Source organism: Lissotriton vulgaris, chromosome 8, assembly GCF_964263255.1.
Source record: "Lissotriton vulgaris chromosome 8, aLisVul1.2, whole genome shotgun sequence".
Lineage (NCBI taxonomy): Eukaryota > Metazoa > Chordata > Amphibia > Caudata > Salamandridae > Lissotriton > Lissotriton vulgaris.
In genome coordinates this window covers 1229639629-1229656193 of record NC_141696.1, presented here as the reverse complement: position 1 = coordinate 1229656193, position 16565 = coordinate 1229639629, and the positions used below count along the sequence as shown (strand labels likewise).

Below are 16565 nucleotides of genomic sequence, written 5' to 3'. Positions count from 1 at the left end.
AAACACTATACCGTTACTATTTTGCCCGTAAGAAATAATGCTCTAGAGCATTTCCCTACACCCCTCATGATAATCCAATGCGAGAAGCAGGCACCATTATACCTAACACACAATCCGGTGTCATTTGACTCTTGCAGGTAACACATACACACCTGCCCAGCCTCTTCCCAGCACTGCACCGTCACCCTAGCAACAGGGAGAACTCGGATACAGCATGAGACATGCAGAACCGTGGCACATAGCTTTTTAAATACCAAACCGAGTAACAGTAACCCATGCATACAGGCCCCACCAGGGCAAACTTGTGGCACAATCGATGAGCTACCTCTGTGGGTGGCATGACCAGGGCAGCAGGCCCACAAAGGTGCATTTGAGATTCATACCCCTGGTATTGGTCCTACCCCATGACAAGGGACGTATAGCTAACTTGAATCAGCTAATCATATGTACACGATCCACAGTATGTATATGACGTGCACAGTGCTTTGGCACTAAACGGCAATGCCAAACGTGCTCAAGTCCTAAGGCTAGCACCCAGAGCAGCGGAAAACAGTGAAGGAGAAAAACAAAAAGCCAAGGGAAAGCACCCTAGAAAGGGCCATTTTCAACAATAAGGTTCAGAATAGGCGCATTTCTCATAATGACTTACATCAACAACTGGTCCAACGCATCTTCATCCACAGCTGCGTGTAACTACAAACAAAGAGGCAATTACATATCATGCTGCTCTGTACTCGCTCCTTGCAGAAATGGAGGCTTTAGTTGTGTCCCATTTTTTACAAATATACAAAAAAGACACTGCACGGTTGGATTTCCCCTTTGCCTTCAAACTGATTCTGAAGATATTTTCATCTTAGTGGCATAATATGGTGCACAGACAAAATATCGACTCCAAAATATCGAATGGACAAAATATCGAGTTAAAAATATCGACAACAATAAAATATCGATAACAAAAATATCGTTGGTCAAAATATCGAATAAAATAATGATAAAAAAATATTGAGTACAAAAATATCGACTCAAAAAAATCGATAATATGTAGAAAAAAGGTTAAAAAAAATAAAAAATTATTAATAGTAATATAAATTGTAGTTAATGTTCAGGAGCGGGATGTTGGGTTAATAGGGGATAAGGGTGGGGAGTAATTTAATAATAATTAATTAATTAATATATGTTTGTAAATATTTTTAATTAATTAATTGGTAATTAATTAATATTAATTAGTTAATTAATTAATATAATTTTGTACATATTTTTAAATAGTAATTAATTGGTAATTAAATAATATTAATTAGTTAATTACATTAATTAGAGTAATTTTTTTATAGATATAATTTTTAGTTATTGTTAATTAATTAATTTGAAAAAATAATATTAATTATTAAATTAAATTAATTACAGCTAATGTGCTAATATATTTACTTTATTGTTATTGTTAATTAATAATTATTTGGTAATTAAATAATATTAATTAATTTTGGGTAAAGGAGTATTTTTAGGGTTCAGGGTCAGTTTTGGGTTTTTGGGTAAAGGGGTATTTTTAGGGTTCAGGGTCAGTTTTGGTTTTTTGGGTAAAGTGGTATTTTTAGGGTTCTGGGTCAGTTTTCAGTTTTTGGGTAAAGGGGTATTTTTAGGGTTCAGGGTCAGTTTTCAGTTTTTGGGTAAAGGGGTATTTTTAGGGTTCAGGGTCAGTTTTCAGTTTTTGGGTAAAGGGGTATTTTTAGGGTTCAGGGTCAGTTTTCAGTTCTTGGGTAAAGGGGTATTTTTTGGGTTCAGGGTCAGTTTTCAGTTTTTGGGTAAAGGGGTATTTTTAGGGTTCAGGGTCAGTTTTGGTTTTTGGGTAAAGGGGTATTTTTAGGGTTCATGGTCAGTTTTCAGTTCTTGGGTAAAGGGGTATTTTTTGGGTTCAGAGTCAGTTTTCCTTACTGTTGCACCCACTGGAGTGGGAATAGTAATTTTAACCCCTACGCTATCCAACGCTTTCCCTACGCTTGCACTCTTTGGAGTGGGAATAGTATTTTTTACACTTCTGGTATCGTACGGTAATATAATAGTATCTTATTTAATTATAGTATGTTACTCTATATATATGTTTTACCAAATAAGATTGTAAAAAATTATTTTTATTATTTTCATTTATTATTTAATTATTATAAGTTAATTTAAGTATTTTTAAGTATATTTTAGTAATTACATTTGAATATTAATTTAATTTAACACTGTTTTTAATAAAGTCGATATTTTTTACAACTATATTATTGTAAACGATATTTTGTACTCGATATTTTTGTACTTACCTGTTTGTAGATACAAACTCGATATTTTGACTGTCGATATTTTGTCCACGATATTTTTGCAAGTCGATATTTTGTCCCTCGATATTATTTCAGTGATCCGCATAATATATCTATGGTGTCTGGAGAAAGGCACAACTTCTTTCCAAAAATGTGTTGTTTTATTTGAACTTGGTGGTGCACCAAAGATAGCGCTGCCTTAACATATGTTGTCTACTCAACAACGGAGGAAATTTAGAGAAATGCCCGGCACTAGTTCCCAGATCCCTGTTTTCCTTTCAGTGAATAGTCACACATTAAGTTATGCACTGAGAAAAACACACCCTTTGTATCTTAAGTGTCCATGCAAAATTCTTTTATTATCATTCGTCCTTGTTCAGACACAAAAAAGGTTGTCTTCAACTTTGGTAGAAGCAACATTTGAAGTACATCATATGCTTGATCACAAAATTCTCCAAGCCAAGCCAACACGTGTATTGTGAAGTTAATTTGCTTCTCAGGGCTTCAGAATTTCAGTTCCTTCATACTAATAGTCTTCTCAACTCTTGGTAAAGGGATCCCAGATTCATCCTGTCAATATGCACTGTATAATATAGACTTCCAATATCAGGAAAAACTGTATTGCCTCCCATCGATACGAACACCAATCAGTTGTCTACTGTTTAGCCCTATGAAAGCGGTGAGGACTGAAATACCTTAAAATGTAACTTATACTATGCTCCTCCAGCCCGGGGCGACCCATCACAGCAACCTTAAGATGTAACTTAAGCACGTTTATAGTACAATTTGTTGCACAATAGAGGGGAGTAAGACACACTAACTGATGAATCACTGCACTTTCATACATAGGGCTCGATTCCGATCCGGTAAAAAAATTCACCGTACGATTCGTATTCGTAGCTCTTTCCGTACGAATCGTATCCGTCCATCCGAGTCGCGTAGTACGATCCGCATTCCGTGAATCTGTCCGAATCGTCACGATCCGTACGTATTGCAAGGCTGAGACTGTGAACCGTACGACTCGTACACACGCCGTACGACCCGACGAGTACGATCCGGACCGGGGCATCAGGACGCGATTCGTACGGTCCACGTCAGGTAAGGGTGATTCGTACGGAAAAGCACACAATTACATACACCCCGTACAGCGCGTACCCCCTATGATTGCAGGGGTACAGCACATACCCCTGCGATCATGGGGTGTACGAGCCGTACCCCCATTGTACGATCGGTGTACGAGCCGTACCCCATGTACGATCGGTGTACGAGCCGTACCCCATGTACGATCACTGTACGAGCCGTACCCTAATTGTACGATCGGTGTACGAGCCGTACCCCATGTACGATCGGTGTACGAGCCGTACCCCCATCGTACATGGGGTACGGCTTGTACACTGATCGTACATGGGGTACGGCTCGTACACCGATCGTACATGGGGGTACGGCTCATACACCTATCGTACATGGGGTACGGCTCGTACACCGATCGTACAATGGGGGTACGGCTCGTACAGCGATCGTACATGGGGTACGGCTCGTACACCGATCATACAATGGGGGTACGGCTCGTACACCCCATGATCGCAGTGGTACGGTGCGTACCCCTGCGATCATGGGGGCTACGCACCGTACCCGGGGGGGCCGTTCCGTACCTGTTTCGGCACGAACTCTGCTTTTACGGCTGTTTTCAGCTCCCGTAGAAAAAGGGTCGTACAGTGCGTACCCGACACGTATCGTACTTGCTGGGTCGTAAAAACCAGCCGCGAACCGTACAGATGTCGCGTACAGCAGGTTCTGAGGGAGAATCGTACGGAGATTAGAGTCGTACGGTGTCTTGTACGACTCGTACGGAGTACGGCTCCTGGTACGAATCGTACTTCGTCGTACGTACGGGGGACGTTGCAGGGTACGATTCGTACGGGAAAAACGCTCCGAACGGCTATTCGGAGCGGTTTTTCCCGAATCGGAATCGACCCCTTAGTGTGAGCACTTGTCTCACATTGTACGGGAGACAGGAGGGGTAAGATTTATTAACATTTTACGGTACGCAGCACAGCAAGGCAACTAGCTGTGCAGCATTGCTTGATAGAGAGACAGCAGAAATACACCATATTTTCAAAGATATGGCATATTTCTGCTACCTACTTTCAATGGAGCACTGTGTTCTGCAACCTGGTGTAAGGGTGCCTGCATTACAGTCAGGATTGCTTCGTGCAGGAAGGACATTTTCCTGCCTAAAAACGTTCCTCAAAGGCATTTTGCTCTGTGTGTGATGCATTACACATCACTCATAGATAAAGGTAGTAATGAGGAGAAACAAAGATATTTTTCCTCATTATGCCTGGTTCAGGGAGGACTATTCTATTGACGCTTTCCAAGATGTAAAACTCTTCGTAAATCAAGCACTGCCCTCGGTGCCAGTCAGCCCTTGGGACATATATTCGTATGTGGTGGACATATCCGAGTGTAGGTGCCTTCTGAGGTGAGGTGATACAGGTGTTGATGGCTTTAACTGAACTACCGCTGCAGCCAACGATTCGGCTACGCCTTTTGGGCTGGTGACCAGATCTAAACACTCTAAAATATGCAGCGAAAGTAGTGGAGCTGGGTCTGGCTGTAGCGAATAAATGCATAGCACTTAGATGTGTGGTTAATAGAACACCTACTAAGAAACCATGGCTGTGGGAACTAGCACAGTTGGTACAAGAGCAGTGAGACGCAGACTGGTTTACAGTGGGACTGAGTGGAGTGCAACTTGGTGGAGGTTTGTCTACAGCCGGAACTTAAGGAGCCTGTTGTGGAGCAGGGAGTGGATTCTAGAGATGAATGAGATGTGAATACGCCAAAAGATTTACAGGGGGTGCGATGGCCGGGCGTTACACCTCTGTGTGTACTGCATACACTTTATTTATGCTGCCTGAGTGCCATGTACTGGCTTTTAGCAAAACATGCTTGTGGGGTATTTCCTATTTCTCTAAGATTGTTGGGAGGCAGAGGGAGGGGTACAGAGGGGTGTTATTATTTTGTACTGATGTCTATTTGCAAAATTAGAAAAGAATTACATATAAGGAAAAAAACTTTTTGTAAATCCGAAAATGCGCTAAAATCCATGGTTGGATGTCTGTGAATGCCCATACTCCACCTACCGAATGCCTCCCTGCCACAAGGTAATGCAAGGCAGCAATATGAGCTGCTTTGCATTATTCCGGATTTACCCATGGATTAGTAAATCCCACTAAAGGACCTGTGTTGCCTTGGGATGACACAAGTTATGCAAGTGCAATGTAAGTCCTTAGTAATTCTGGCCTGAGGTGTTTTGTGCTTCTATTTCTATTAGATTTTTAAAAGACAAGAAAAAATTCAGGTTCTAAAGTTTGTCTGTGGTCTTCTAGTATGCCAAGACTAGAGTTTTCCGTAAGCAGGAGCGTTGTTATGAATTTGAAGCCCTCTAGAGTCCTACATTCTGTTTTTGGCCTAGAACTCATTTTCATTTGCAACATGCCAAATTATTAATTGCCCACTTGTTGCAAGGTGGAAGTATTATGTGATATGGCTGGTGGGTCTTTTCATGTAATACTAACACAATACACAAAAGTGGACCTTGGCTTCACCCTTAGCAGCCTTAGCTCGGTCCTGGTAATGTGGCACAGAGCAGTCAGGAGAACTTAGAGGAACATCTGCTAAGCATTTCACAGTTCCAGCATTGACAATAAGTGAAATGGTTCAAAAAAAATGTTTACACCAACTTATAAAAAATATATTGTATTTTTATATAACTATTGACACCAAAACAAACTTAATATGTTGCATATAACCAGAGTTATGGATTTTCAATGGATTGAGCAATAAATGCAATGAAAGCTGTCACATGTTCACCATTGAAGTCAGTGGAGGAAAACACACCTAGCAAAATGACAGTTGCAGGGTGATTTCAAATGAACCCTCTTGTGGCTAGCTTCTGCAGGTCCCTAGACCAAGACTCAACACTTGCTCTTCGTTCCGCCCTCCCACCCCCCCAGTTATTCCGGGTGCAGAAGTTACTTGGCTCTCCTTGGTGCTGATGGGAAATGCAGGAGCTGTCAAAAATGCAGCACTTAGCAAAAACACATTTGGATATGAAGTTACACTCTACCCACAGAGACTAGAGGCCTTTGGGGTCCCAGGCCCTGGGTGCACCAGCTGTATTTCTTCTACCTTACTCTGCAGCTCTGGGTGCAATGGTAGCTGGCAGCTGTCAATCAGTGGGGCAGGTCGCATCAAAGATGCTTTGCCACACACTCAACAACACCAACTTCAGGATGCAGAAACACAGCAGTGTAGTCATTGCCAACATCAGTCGCTGTGAGTTTCTCCCGTGCTGGAGTTGTCACTCAAGGGGTCGATCATCTGACTAGCAAACACCAAGCCTCGACAGCGGCAAATGTACTTTTAGGGTACTTTGGCAGCTGGAGTTCAACAGGAGTGGACTAGCAGCTCGAAACTTAGTGTGAGCTAAGCTACCACTCCGGGCTTACAGGACACCACTTCTCTTTGGGCTCACTTGTGACAGGCCAAGTGGGTCGCAATTCTTGTGACACAGCACATCAATTCTTCTGCAGGTTGCAGGTGACTGGTTCCACCAGTCAGAGGAGTCTGCTTTGGATTTCTGGTGTCCACTGGAGTCCTTTTTGCTGGGAGCAATGAGCTTTCACCACAGATGCACATTGGCAATCAGTTTCAGTATATGGTCTCTTCGGGGCACTTAGGTGTCCTCCCTTTGCGCTGCGGCAGAGTCGAAAGTCCTGTTTTCAGTAACAGGGTGTTTTCTGTGCCCCTTGTCAGATTTCAAGTTAGAACTGGGGTTCTGGTGCCAGGGGAGCTCTTTAAATCCTAGTTTAGAGAGCATTAAGGGTGTGAGGGACAGTGGCCAATGGGCTTCTGGTCCCTGCGGTCCTCTGTTGTACAGACCTCTTAACCTACCCTAAAGGTGAGGTTAGCCTTTTGGAGGTGTACGCCTCCTGACTACCTAATTCTCCAGCCGGAAATTGTGGACAGGGCAGGAAGGGCTTTGTCCTCAAGTGGGGGACAAGTAATTACACTTCAACTCAGTGAAAGCCTTTGAGGCTCACCGCCTTGTCATCCTGGAAGGGCGGAGCTGTGACCTCCTTCCTGCCCAGGCCTTTGTCTCCATTCTGAGGAACTGCTAGCATATCCAACCAGAAGGGTAGGCTTTGTCTTGGCAGCAAACAGATCTGGAAGCCCACCAAGTCACTGAAGCTTTGTATCCTGGGGGGGGTACCCATACAGGGTGGAAGCCCTGTGCATGCCAGCTCACCCTGGAGACGAGATTCGTATTGGGGTGAAAAATCAGGGTGTTTGATACCAAATGCAATACAATTTGTTAATTCCTTAATGGAGCTAGCTATGCCGAGTTTCCTATGTAGTCATCCCATGTTACTCAGTGGACCGCCAGCTACTTTCAGTAAAACCTTGCTTTACAGGGTTACTGTAGGGATATAGATGTATAATTCTTAGAAATGGGATTTCTGGTTGGCTAAGACTTGCCAAAGCCAGGCAGAAACCACCGCTCTAGTCAGGGCAAGGAAATTACACACCAAAGATAACCCCTGCTCACCCCCTTGGTAGCTTGGCATGAGCAGTCAGGCGTATCCCGGAGGCAATGTGTAATGCGTTTGCGCAACACACACACACAGCAGCAACACCCTAGGCACACTACAAAAGGAACTCCACACAAGGTTATATAAAAAAATGCCTTTGTATTGTCATAAATACATTAGAAACATAATCACATAATATACACTGTGTCAACTGGCACTTAGCAATATTCACAGGGGAATTATATACAGGACCAGGCCAATCGGGTCCTGGTCAGAACCATCAGAACAGGTAAGTAGATGCAAATATAAAACACAACCAGTAACTACTGGTATAATAATCACCTCAGCATTATCACACTAGGCATAAAAGGCATTAGGCCCCAAACCTCATTAGCATCAACACATCATGCAGTAGACATCCCATTAGGCCTAACATAATGCATAAATCATGGTGCCTAACATTACCCAACTGTCCTCAGGCCAATCTGGCCTTCCACTGGGACTCAAATGCCTTTTGTCTAAACAGTCAGGGCCTAGCTGTAACTACAGCCAAATCCACAAGCGCACAATTGCGTTGGACAGAGGAGTGCATCTCACTCCTACCTTACTAAGAAATGCCCTGCATCTCACTCCTACCTTACTAAAAAATGCCCTCAAGAAATGCTGGCCTAAACGTGGCAGCTGCCCACTATTTGCTGGGCAGTTGTGAAAATGAGCCCTGGCACCAGCGTGCCTCCTGAGCCCTCTCTGGGACTCTAAAGGAAAGAAGTAATTGTGCTAAAAAAAATAAGAAAATTAGCAGCGGCCCGTAACTGCGGCGCTGCTGTGTAGCAAAAAGAGACACTGGCTTCTCACCACTGCGGCCCGTGAGAACACAACCAAAGAAGAAAAAGAAGAGAGGCTCAGCCCCTCTCACCACTCCTTGGGGCTGAGTGAAGTAGTCAGCAGCCGTCCGCTGCAGCCATTGTCCAGTGATCTCTGCCGCCAACGTGGAGCTGGCCAATGTCCTGCGGGGCTGCTCAGGACCCACCGGCCCCTAGTGCTTGCCCTTGCGAGTACCAACACGGTGGCCTCCTAAAGCCCCCACTCACCTGGGGCTTCTTTTGACTTCACCGGCCACAGCTTCCTCTTCTCGTGTCCACATTGTCCAGGCAGCAGCGTCGCGTTTCCTCTCTACTCTCTGTGTGGCACGCGGGGCTTCCCTCACTGATACAGGAGCCCCGCCGCACATCACGCACTGTGCCTGCCGGTTTTCCTCACTGGCTGCGGGCTTCCCTCCGGCCTAACTTCCAGCTCTTAGGCCCCGCTCTGAACCAGGCCTTCAATGCCTGACTTCCTCCTCCTCTGTATGGGCTAGGAGATGGGGTACTGCTTCCTTCAGGGAGGGCGTGATGCCCTGCCCTCGCTGACAAGGTCCCCGCATCTCCTTTTTACTCGGCACTGCCTCCGTTAGGCCTCCTGTTGCCCCAGCAACCGGCCGACGGCCGAGTCCTGCTGAGAGCCTTGGTTGCGGCCCTCTGCAACCAAAAGATCAGAAGCACTTCTCCGCATGCTAGACACCTCCTTGAGCCAGTGCTGGGGCTGGCAGACAGCTCCCTGATCAATGCTCCTCGTGCGCTTCACAACCCCCAGTGAAAATAAGGCCAATGTGAAGTGTCCAGCCTCTGCCACTTCTGCGCAGAGCACGGCCACACGCTGCTCCTCCCCCCTGGGCTCAGGGAAAAGCGCTCATCACACGCTTGCTGCTAAATCCCCATCTGGAAGTCTGGGCAATAGTCCAAGGGGCTCCCTTCTGTAACCATTAGCAGGGAGCCCTCAGCACTACCCCCTAAGGAGTGCACAGGCAGACCAGCGCACTGGGGCTCCAAGGCTGACAGCAGACCTCCCAGCTGCCGAGCAGGGCAGCAGTTCAATCCCCAGCGGCTGTTCCTCCTGGCAGACCGGCAGCCTGCTGGTCTCAAGTAGCACCAAACACAACACTTTTCTGGGGTCACAGCCCCTACATTTATAGGTCATTTTCCTTTGTGTCCCAGCACAGGGCTTGGGAAACCAGATGCAACTGGTTTTGGAGCACTCTGTTTACCAGGCACCTCTTCCCTATTGTTAGGTGGGGGCTCGTCATCAGACACACCACAGGGAGGCGGAGCCAGAATTCACTAGGGCATGCACACTCCTGTTCAGGGGCCAGGGACTTTTCCTCCCACTACTTAAAATGTAGATGGCCCATTCAGCCTAGCGCTGACTCATCCTGCCCCTCCTGGAGCCACCCACACCTCACCAGCCCCTGTCACTCAAAAGCCAGACATGCAATTCACACCAGGCAGACACATAGCACACAAAAATGCCAACTTCTAAAATACAATATGGTCCAGCCTACCCCATGTCCCATAAGGACCTAACTCCCCAGTTTCAGAAACTTCTAATAGTGGCATTTCTAAAATAATCACAATTAATCTGCGCACACTATTGTGCAGGATTTATTAATACACTTTTATACATACCAGACTTAACCACACTGCTCCTCTCATAACAGGAATTACCACTGACACACACTGACCAGGGAATCCCCATGCATTCCTATGGGAGGGCAGTCCAACTTTACAAATGTAACACAGAGCGCGCTCGCACTTTACACTGGACCACAGTGATAAAGTGCCTAGAGGCCTAAAACCATCAACACTACACAGGGAAAAGGCAAGGAAACCGTCAAAAAGTTTAGGGGTGAACCCGCCAAAAGGGCCAAGTCCAACAATAATCATATATATCCACACCTTTAAGATAATGCACTCTAGCTCCTGAGCTTAGGAGGACAACTTAGGAGTGGCTTACTTGCATTAATAGTAACACAAAAGGAGGTACTCTAAAGTAAAAAATAGGGACGGGGTGTTCACAATTCAAAAAGCATGAAAGTCCCTACTAAAAAGGCACCATTTCTGCCACAATTCAAAACAGCATATTGGGAATTTTGGGATTTCCCCCAAAGTACAAAAAGCACTTCAACACATACAACTTACACAGTACGTCAGTAGAGCCCAAGAATTTGTAAAGATGAAACAAAACGTGCTTTTTATGTTATAATGTTAAAGATATTTTCCATGCGATATTTAGCCCACGATATTAGGGTGACATACCAACAGAACATTTCTTACAAATACTCCTCTTGTTACTTATTGTGCCTTAAAATAGCTCCATTGTATAATGAAAGAACGTGTTAGGCATGTTTCTAATAGTTAATACTACAATGAACCGAGAAAATCTTGACAAATAAGTTTGGAATTCTTCTTCTTTAAAAAAATAATCGACAAAAGAATACCTGACATAGAAGAGTTTAGTCGTTCAAAAAACTTTCCACTGATATACACATATGCACACGCTCACCCACAGGCACACACCCATACACAACTCACACAAACATAGGTACATACATACACAAACTATTGTTGAGCAGAAGAAAATATTTAAATATTTGTGCCTAAGTGTTACTGGAAGCCCCACTTTACAAATTCCTATTTGTGCATGGAGGAAAGTTAAATACTACACAGTCCAAGTTTTTTGATGCATGATATTCATATCATCTGAGGGTGTGGTTTTCTAACTTTCATGACTAGACCTGTACTGCCACATTTATGTTACATTCTGTTCCCTACATTTTGCTTTCTCGTAGGTCTTATTTTTAGCATTAATTTTTCAGACCTCTCTGGTTACCGTAATACATGCCCACCACAGAAATTATCAGCCACCATCATGTAAGTTACTCCATAGATTATGTCCAAAACGTCACAAGTCTAATATTTTGTAAATGTTTTGTCTTTCAGGTACTGTGACCTCGTGGATTGTTATATTTATCCTCCCCATAAACAGTGCTTTGAATCCAATTCTGTACACGCTCACCACAAGTTTCTTCAAGGAGAAGTTAAAGCAGTTACTGCACCGCCATCGGAGGAGATCGCTCTTCAGGACCGAGAGGAAAAGTCTATCCACTTCCTTTGTATGGACAGAGGACCCACTGGTCCAGCCGACTACATTTAGGCTTGGGTTTCTGAACAAAAAAACTCTTGGAGACAGTGTCATCAAGTCAGTTTGAGGAAAGGAAGCAGGACACGAAATACCACTGAAACTACAGCCAGGTGGTGTGAGGTGAACACAATACATGAATGTTAGCATTTAACATTTGTGTGGACTCTATATCTCCGTGTGAGATGTTTCTACAAGCATTCCAATGGCATGCTCAGTTTAATGTAGGATGACATTGTCCCTGCAGCAAAGACTGATATATGGTACTGTGCACCTATTGGTGTTTTGTGTTAATACATGAGGAGCTCAAGTGTGCTGGGGTTCTATGAGTTCCTGTACCTGGGTGGAGTGTGGGGCCACTGAAGCTGCGCTTGCAGCAAAGACTCGCGGATTGTACTGTTCACCTGTTGATGTTTTTAATACGTGAGGAGCTCAAATGTGTTGGAGTTCTCTGAGCTGCTGTGCCTGGGTGGAGTGTGGGACCACTGGAGCTGCAAGTCTGGGCAGATGTAGCGGTCACAGTGAACTGCTACGCAAATGTTGCAATGGTTGACACAACTAGCTGCAGGTGCGAGAGCTAGACTCTTATGACCAACCACACAAGATAAAATGAGAACATACCAGTGTTGCAGAAATACGCTAGGCTATTGCCTAAAATAGCAGACAAGCCGGGCGACAGCAGTCCTTCGCCAGAGAAACTGACACTTGTATCAGTTATACCTTTAGTGTTGCTGGGCAGATGGAATGTGATGCTGGTTGCGGTTGTTTGGAAAATGTATGCTCCCAACATAAGACCAAACTAGCAAGCAATGTTGTTTTCTACAGAAAAAGCCTGACAACTCTCCTTTCTGCCTCTTGATTTTGACTTTTGGTGCTTTTCACATATCAAAACTTTACTAAACTGGATTGGATCGTGCCAAGGTAGAGTTATAATGTTTAGGTGACAGATCTATACATCTTAACTCAATGTAAACTATGGGCCTGCATCACAATTAAAGTGTGCTAAAAAGTGTTTTGGAATATTGCAATTGTAATATGGCTTATAAAACCATACTGTAGAGTTCGGTATGGGAATTATTTTCACGAGACACAGTTTCTACATGTTTTAAAGACTGCCACAAACAAAAGCTTGATTTAAGCCAAACTACTTTATACTTTACTCAGGAATTTCATTCGACACGAAACCTTATTTTTTTTCACCCTTCACCCCTTCTATACAACAAACCACTGTAGTAATTTCGCTACCCAGGTGATTAAAGGATAAATGTCATAACTTTGATGACCTGTGCTTTAACGTAGCACAATAGGGAGCAATAAACTTCTCACTATACTTAAAATGGTAATAAGGAAAACTCCAAGATCCATTGGCCAAAGTTCTTCCAGTAGCAAGTACGCATGGGACCTTGTACCATTCACAGGCTCCTAGGGCTACTCCTGGAAAAAGGTGGAGAAAATCCTTTCCCCACACCCTCACCAATTTTGGGATCGTTCCAGCCCTGCCAAGTACCACACATCAGGGGTTAGACTAACGCATTTCAGTGTGGTGGTCCCCATCACCGCACTAGAATGCAAAGTCACACATTTTTAGGGCCGCCTAAAGCTGGCAAGCCGGAGTGCTGGTATTAGAACTGAGCAAAGTTGTGCAATGTCCGCTCTGTTCTGGCAGCTGCAGAGTGTTTGATAAATGACAGACTCTGACTGCTGCAGGCATGGGGGAAGGGGTGACTCAGCTGCACTCGCGGGCCCCAATCACCACGGCATATGATTCACGAGACATGAGGGCGTTTAGTAGGCTCAATGCAACAATATGTCCCATGATTTGCCCAATGCCCGTTGCCGAGACAGGACTAATGCGTGATGCCCGTGGTGCTAGGACGGGCGGCAGATATGATATATGTCTTAAAGTTTTGCTGAAGCCTCGGCTGCTCCTATCACTACTATGTTGTGCCGCCATTTGGTGCCAGCAGCCTCTCATCAAGAGATGCCGCTCGAGTCCAGAACAGAACGCCAGCGCCTGAGAGAGTTTGATGACTGCAGAGCCTCATGAGGCTGGCCTGTACCCTATCTCGCTGGCTCTGCAAGAGTGTCTGCTTATGATGCCTGGTGATTGTACCGCGGCGGACTGAGCTGTATGATACAGATCATGAGACCATCTCAATAAATATTGCAGTGGAATGTACCAGTTGCACTACAATTTGTTTCATTCGTCAGGACAGGACGCAATTCAGAGTTTTTACAGTGCACAGAACTCCAGAGATCTTCTGGATCTTTAAAAATGGTTTGTAAGTGCCGATGGTGGTTGTGCTGTACTTGACCTATGCTGCCGTCTATCATACCCGGGATCAAAGGGGTCACCCGTAATGGAGTGGCTGTAGCCCTCTCCTCCTTTCTGCCTCTTTGGAAGTTAACAGATTGTCATAACGCAGAACTTGAGGGACATCAATCTAGGGAACTATTATTTCAGTTTATACACTTACACTAGCCGGTCCCCAGAACACTGAAGCCTGGAGAAGTGTGGCTCACTGGTTAGAGCAGGCAGATCCTGAAGCAGAGGTCAGACCCGGGACCAGGGTTCAATTCCCAACGCGGCAGGGTCTTGAGCTCAAATGTCCACGGACTAGATCATTCTCGCTTCGGTGCCTGACCTAATCATGGGTTCACACTCTGCAACTCTGGGCATTAAGCTTGCTTAATCTCCACAACGGCCCCCCGCGGCGGGATGCCTGGCTTTCACCTTGGGGATGCCCTGTAGGGGCTATCTCACAGGGAAAAGCCAGGACGGGTTCCCAAGGCAAGTGCTTAGAGACCCCTAGGTGATAAGCGTTATATAAATCCAATATACAATACAATACCATTGGGGTCTGCGCAGACAGACCGCGGGACAGAGCTTGTGCAGTCTGCAGATTACTTTTATCCCAACTAGCACAGAGGAGGCATGTCTTCCGTTGGAGTCTGTGAGGACCGTCAATCAATCAATCAATGACACTTATAGAGCGCGCTACATACCCGTAGGGTCTCAAGGCGCTGGGGGGGGGGGGGGTGCCGCTACTGCTCGAACAGCCAGGTCTTCAGCTTCTTCCTGAAGGAGAGGTGGTCTTGGGTCAGGCGCAGGTCGGGAGGGAGGGAGTTCCAGGTCTTGGCGGCCAGGTAGGAGAAGGACCTTCCTCCTGCAGTCGCTCTTCTGATGCGGGGGACGGCGGCGAGGGTGTGGTTGGCTGATCGGAGGTGGCGTTTGGGAGCGTAGAAGTTGATCCGGCAGTTGAGGTAGCTCGGGCCTTGGTCGTGTAGGGCTTTGTGTGCGTGGGTGAGGAGGCGGAAGGTGATTCTTTTGTTGACGGGGAGCCAGTGAAGGTCTCTCAGATGTCCGAAGATGTGGCTGGTTCGTGGGATGTCGAGGATGAGTCTGGCTGAGGCGTTCTGGATCCGCTGGAGTCTCTTCTGGAGCTTGGCGGTGGTACCGGCGTAGAGGGCGTTGCCGTAGTCCAGTCGGCTGGTGACGAGGGCCTGGGTGACGGTCTTCCTGGTCTCGGTGGGGATCCACCAGAAGATCTTCCGTAGCATGCGTAGGATGTTGAAGCACGCCGAGGAGACGTTGTTGACTTGCCTGGTCATGGAGAGGGAGGAGTCCAGGATGAAGCTCAGGTTGCGTGCGTGGTCCGTTGGTTTGGGTGCGGTGCCCAGGGCGGGAGGCCACCAGGAGTCATCGCAGGCGGAGGGTGAAGAGCCCAGGATGAGGACCTCCGTCTTGTCAGAGTTCAGTTTCAGGCGGCTGGTCGTCATCCACTCGGCTACCTCTTTCATCCCTTCGTGCAGGTTGGCTCTGGCGGAGGCGGGGTCGTTGGTCAGGGAGAGGATCAGCTGGGTGTCGTCGGCGTAGGAGATTATGCTGAGGTTGTGTTTGCGTGCGATGGCCGCGAGGGGGCTCATGTAGACACCTATTCCACTGAAGAATCGAGAAGAGGGTCTGCCACCAAGTCTTTGCTCCGCATGCCTAGACTGTTAATTCCTACCAGGAGCTGTACCTTATCACAGAGTCTGCTAGTGGTGGGAATAACATCTCTGACTTTCATGCCATTTCCGCTGCTCTATGCTACTCCATGCAACTCGGAAATAACTTTTTCACATGAAGATGGTATTTGTAAGTAAATTGTTTTAGAAGCTCAAATTCATGTTTTAATCACGAACGTGGAATTACACTAAGAAAATAGCCATGAATGTCTAGTTGATTACTACCTAGTGATAAAACTAAAAATACACGGATTAAAACATGAATTCCCCGACATTTATAAAGCAGAGGAACCAATTCCTATCTTAGAAAAAGTCCTCCACTTCTATGATAACTATAGTTATATTTGACTAAAATAAACTCTTTGCAGCTTCCCCTTTACTAATGTGGAAAAAAATGCAAAAGCAAGTAAAACATCCATTGTGGTAAAACACCCTCATATCCCAATTTCAAAATTCAGGAAAGCAAATCTAACATCAGCATATTTGGAACATTGATAAATGATGATGTGAATATTGAAAGCTCTGAAATACTTAAATCAAAGTTGTTTAAATAATCGTGAACCTATTTTACATTTATCTAGCTCAGTTTTGTTAAACTTCAACTTACAAGCAAGTCGAAGTAAACATTACTGAGTGAACACTTCGGATT

General features: G+C 45.4%; 1 protein-coding gene across 1 annotated transcript in view; it reads left to right on the top strand.

Annotated features, from left to right (window-relative positions):
• Nucleotides 1–13862, top strand: part of RXFP2 (relaxin family peptide receptor 2) — a 1407219-nt gene extending 1393357 nt beyond the window's left edge. The window contains exon 18 of the mRNA XM_086935135.1: nucleotides 11710–13862. Within this exon, the coding sequence (XP_086791261.1) occupies nucleotides 11710–11978 (269 nt within the window). The 3' untranslated portion in view covers nucleotides 11979–13862. The remainder of the gene's footprint in view (nucleotides 1–11709) is intronic.
• The last annotated feature ends 2703 nt before the right edge of the window (nucleotides 13863–16565 follow it).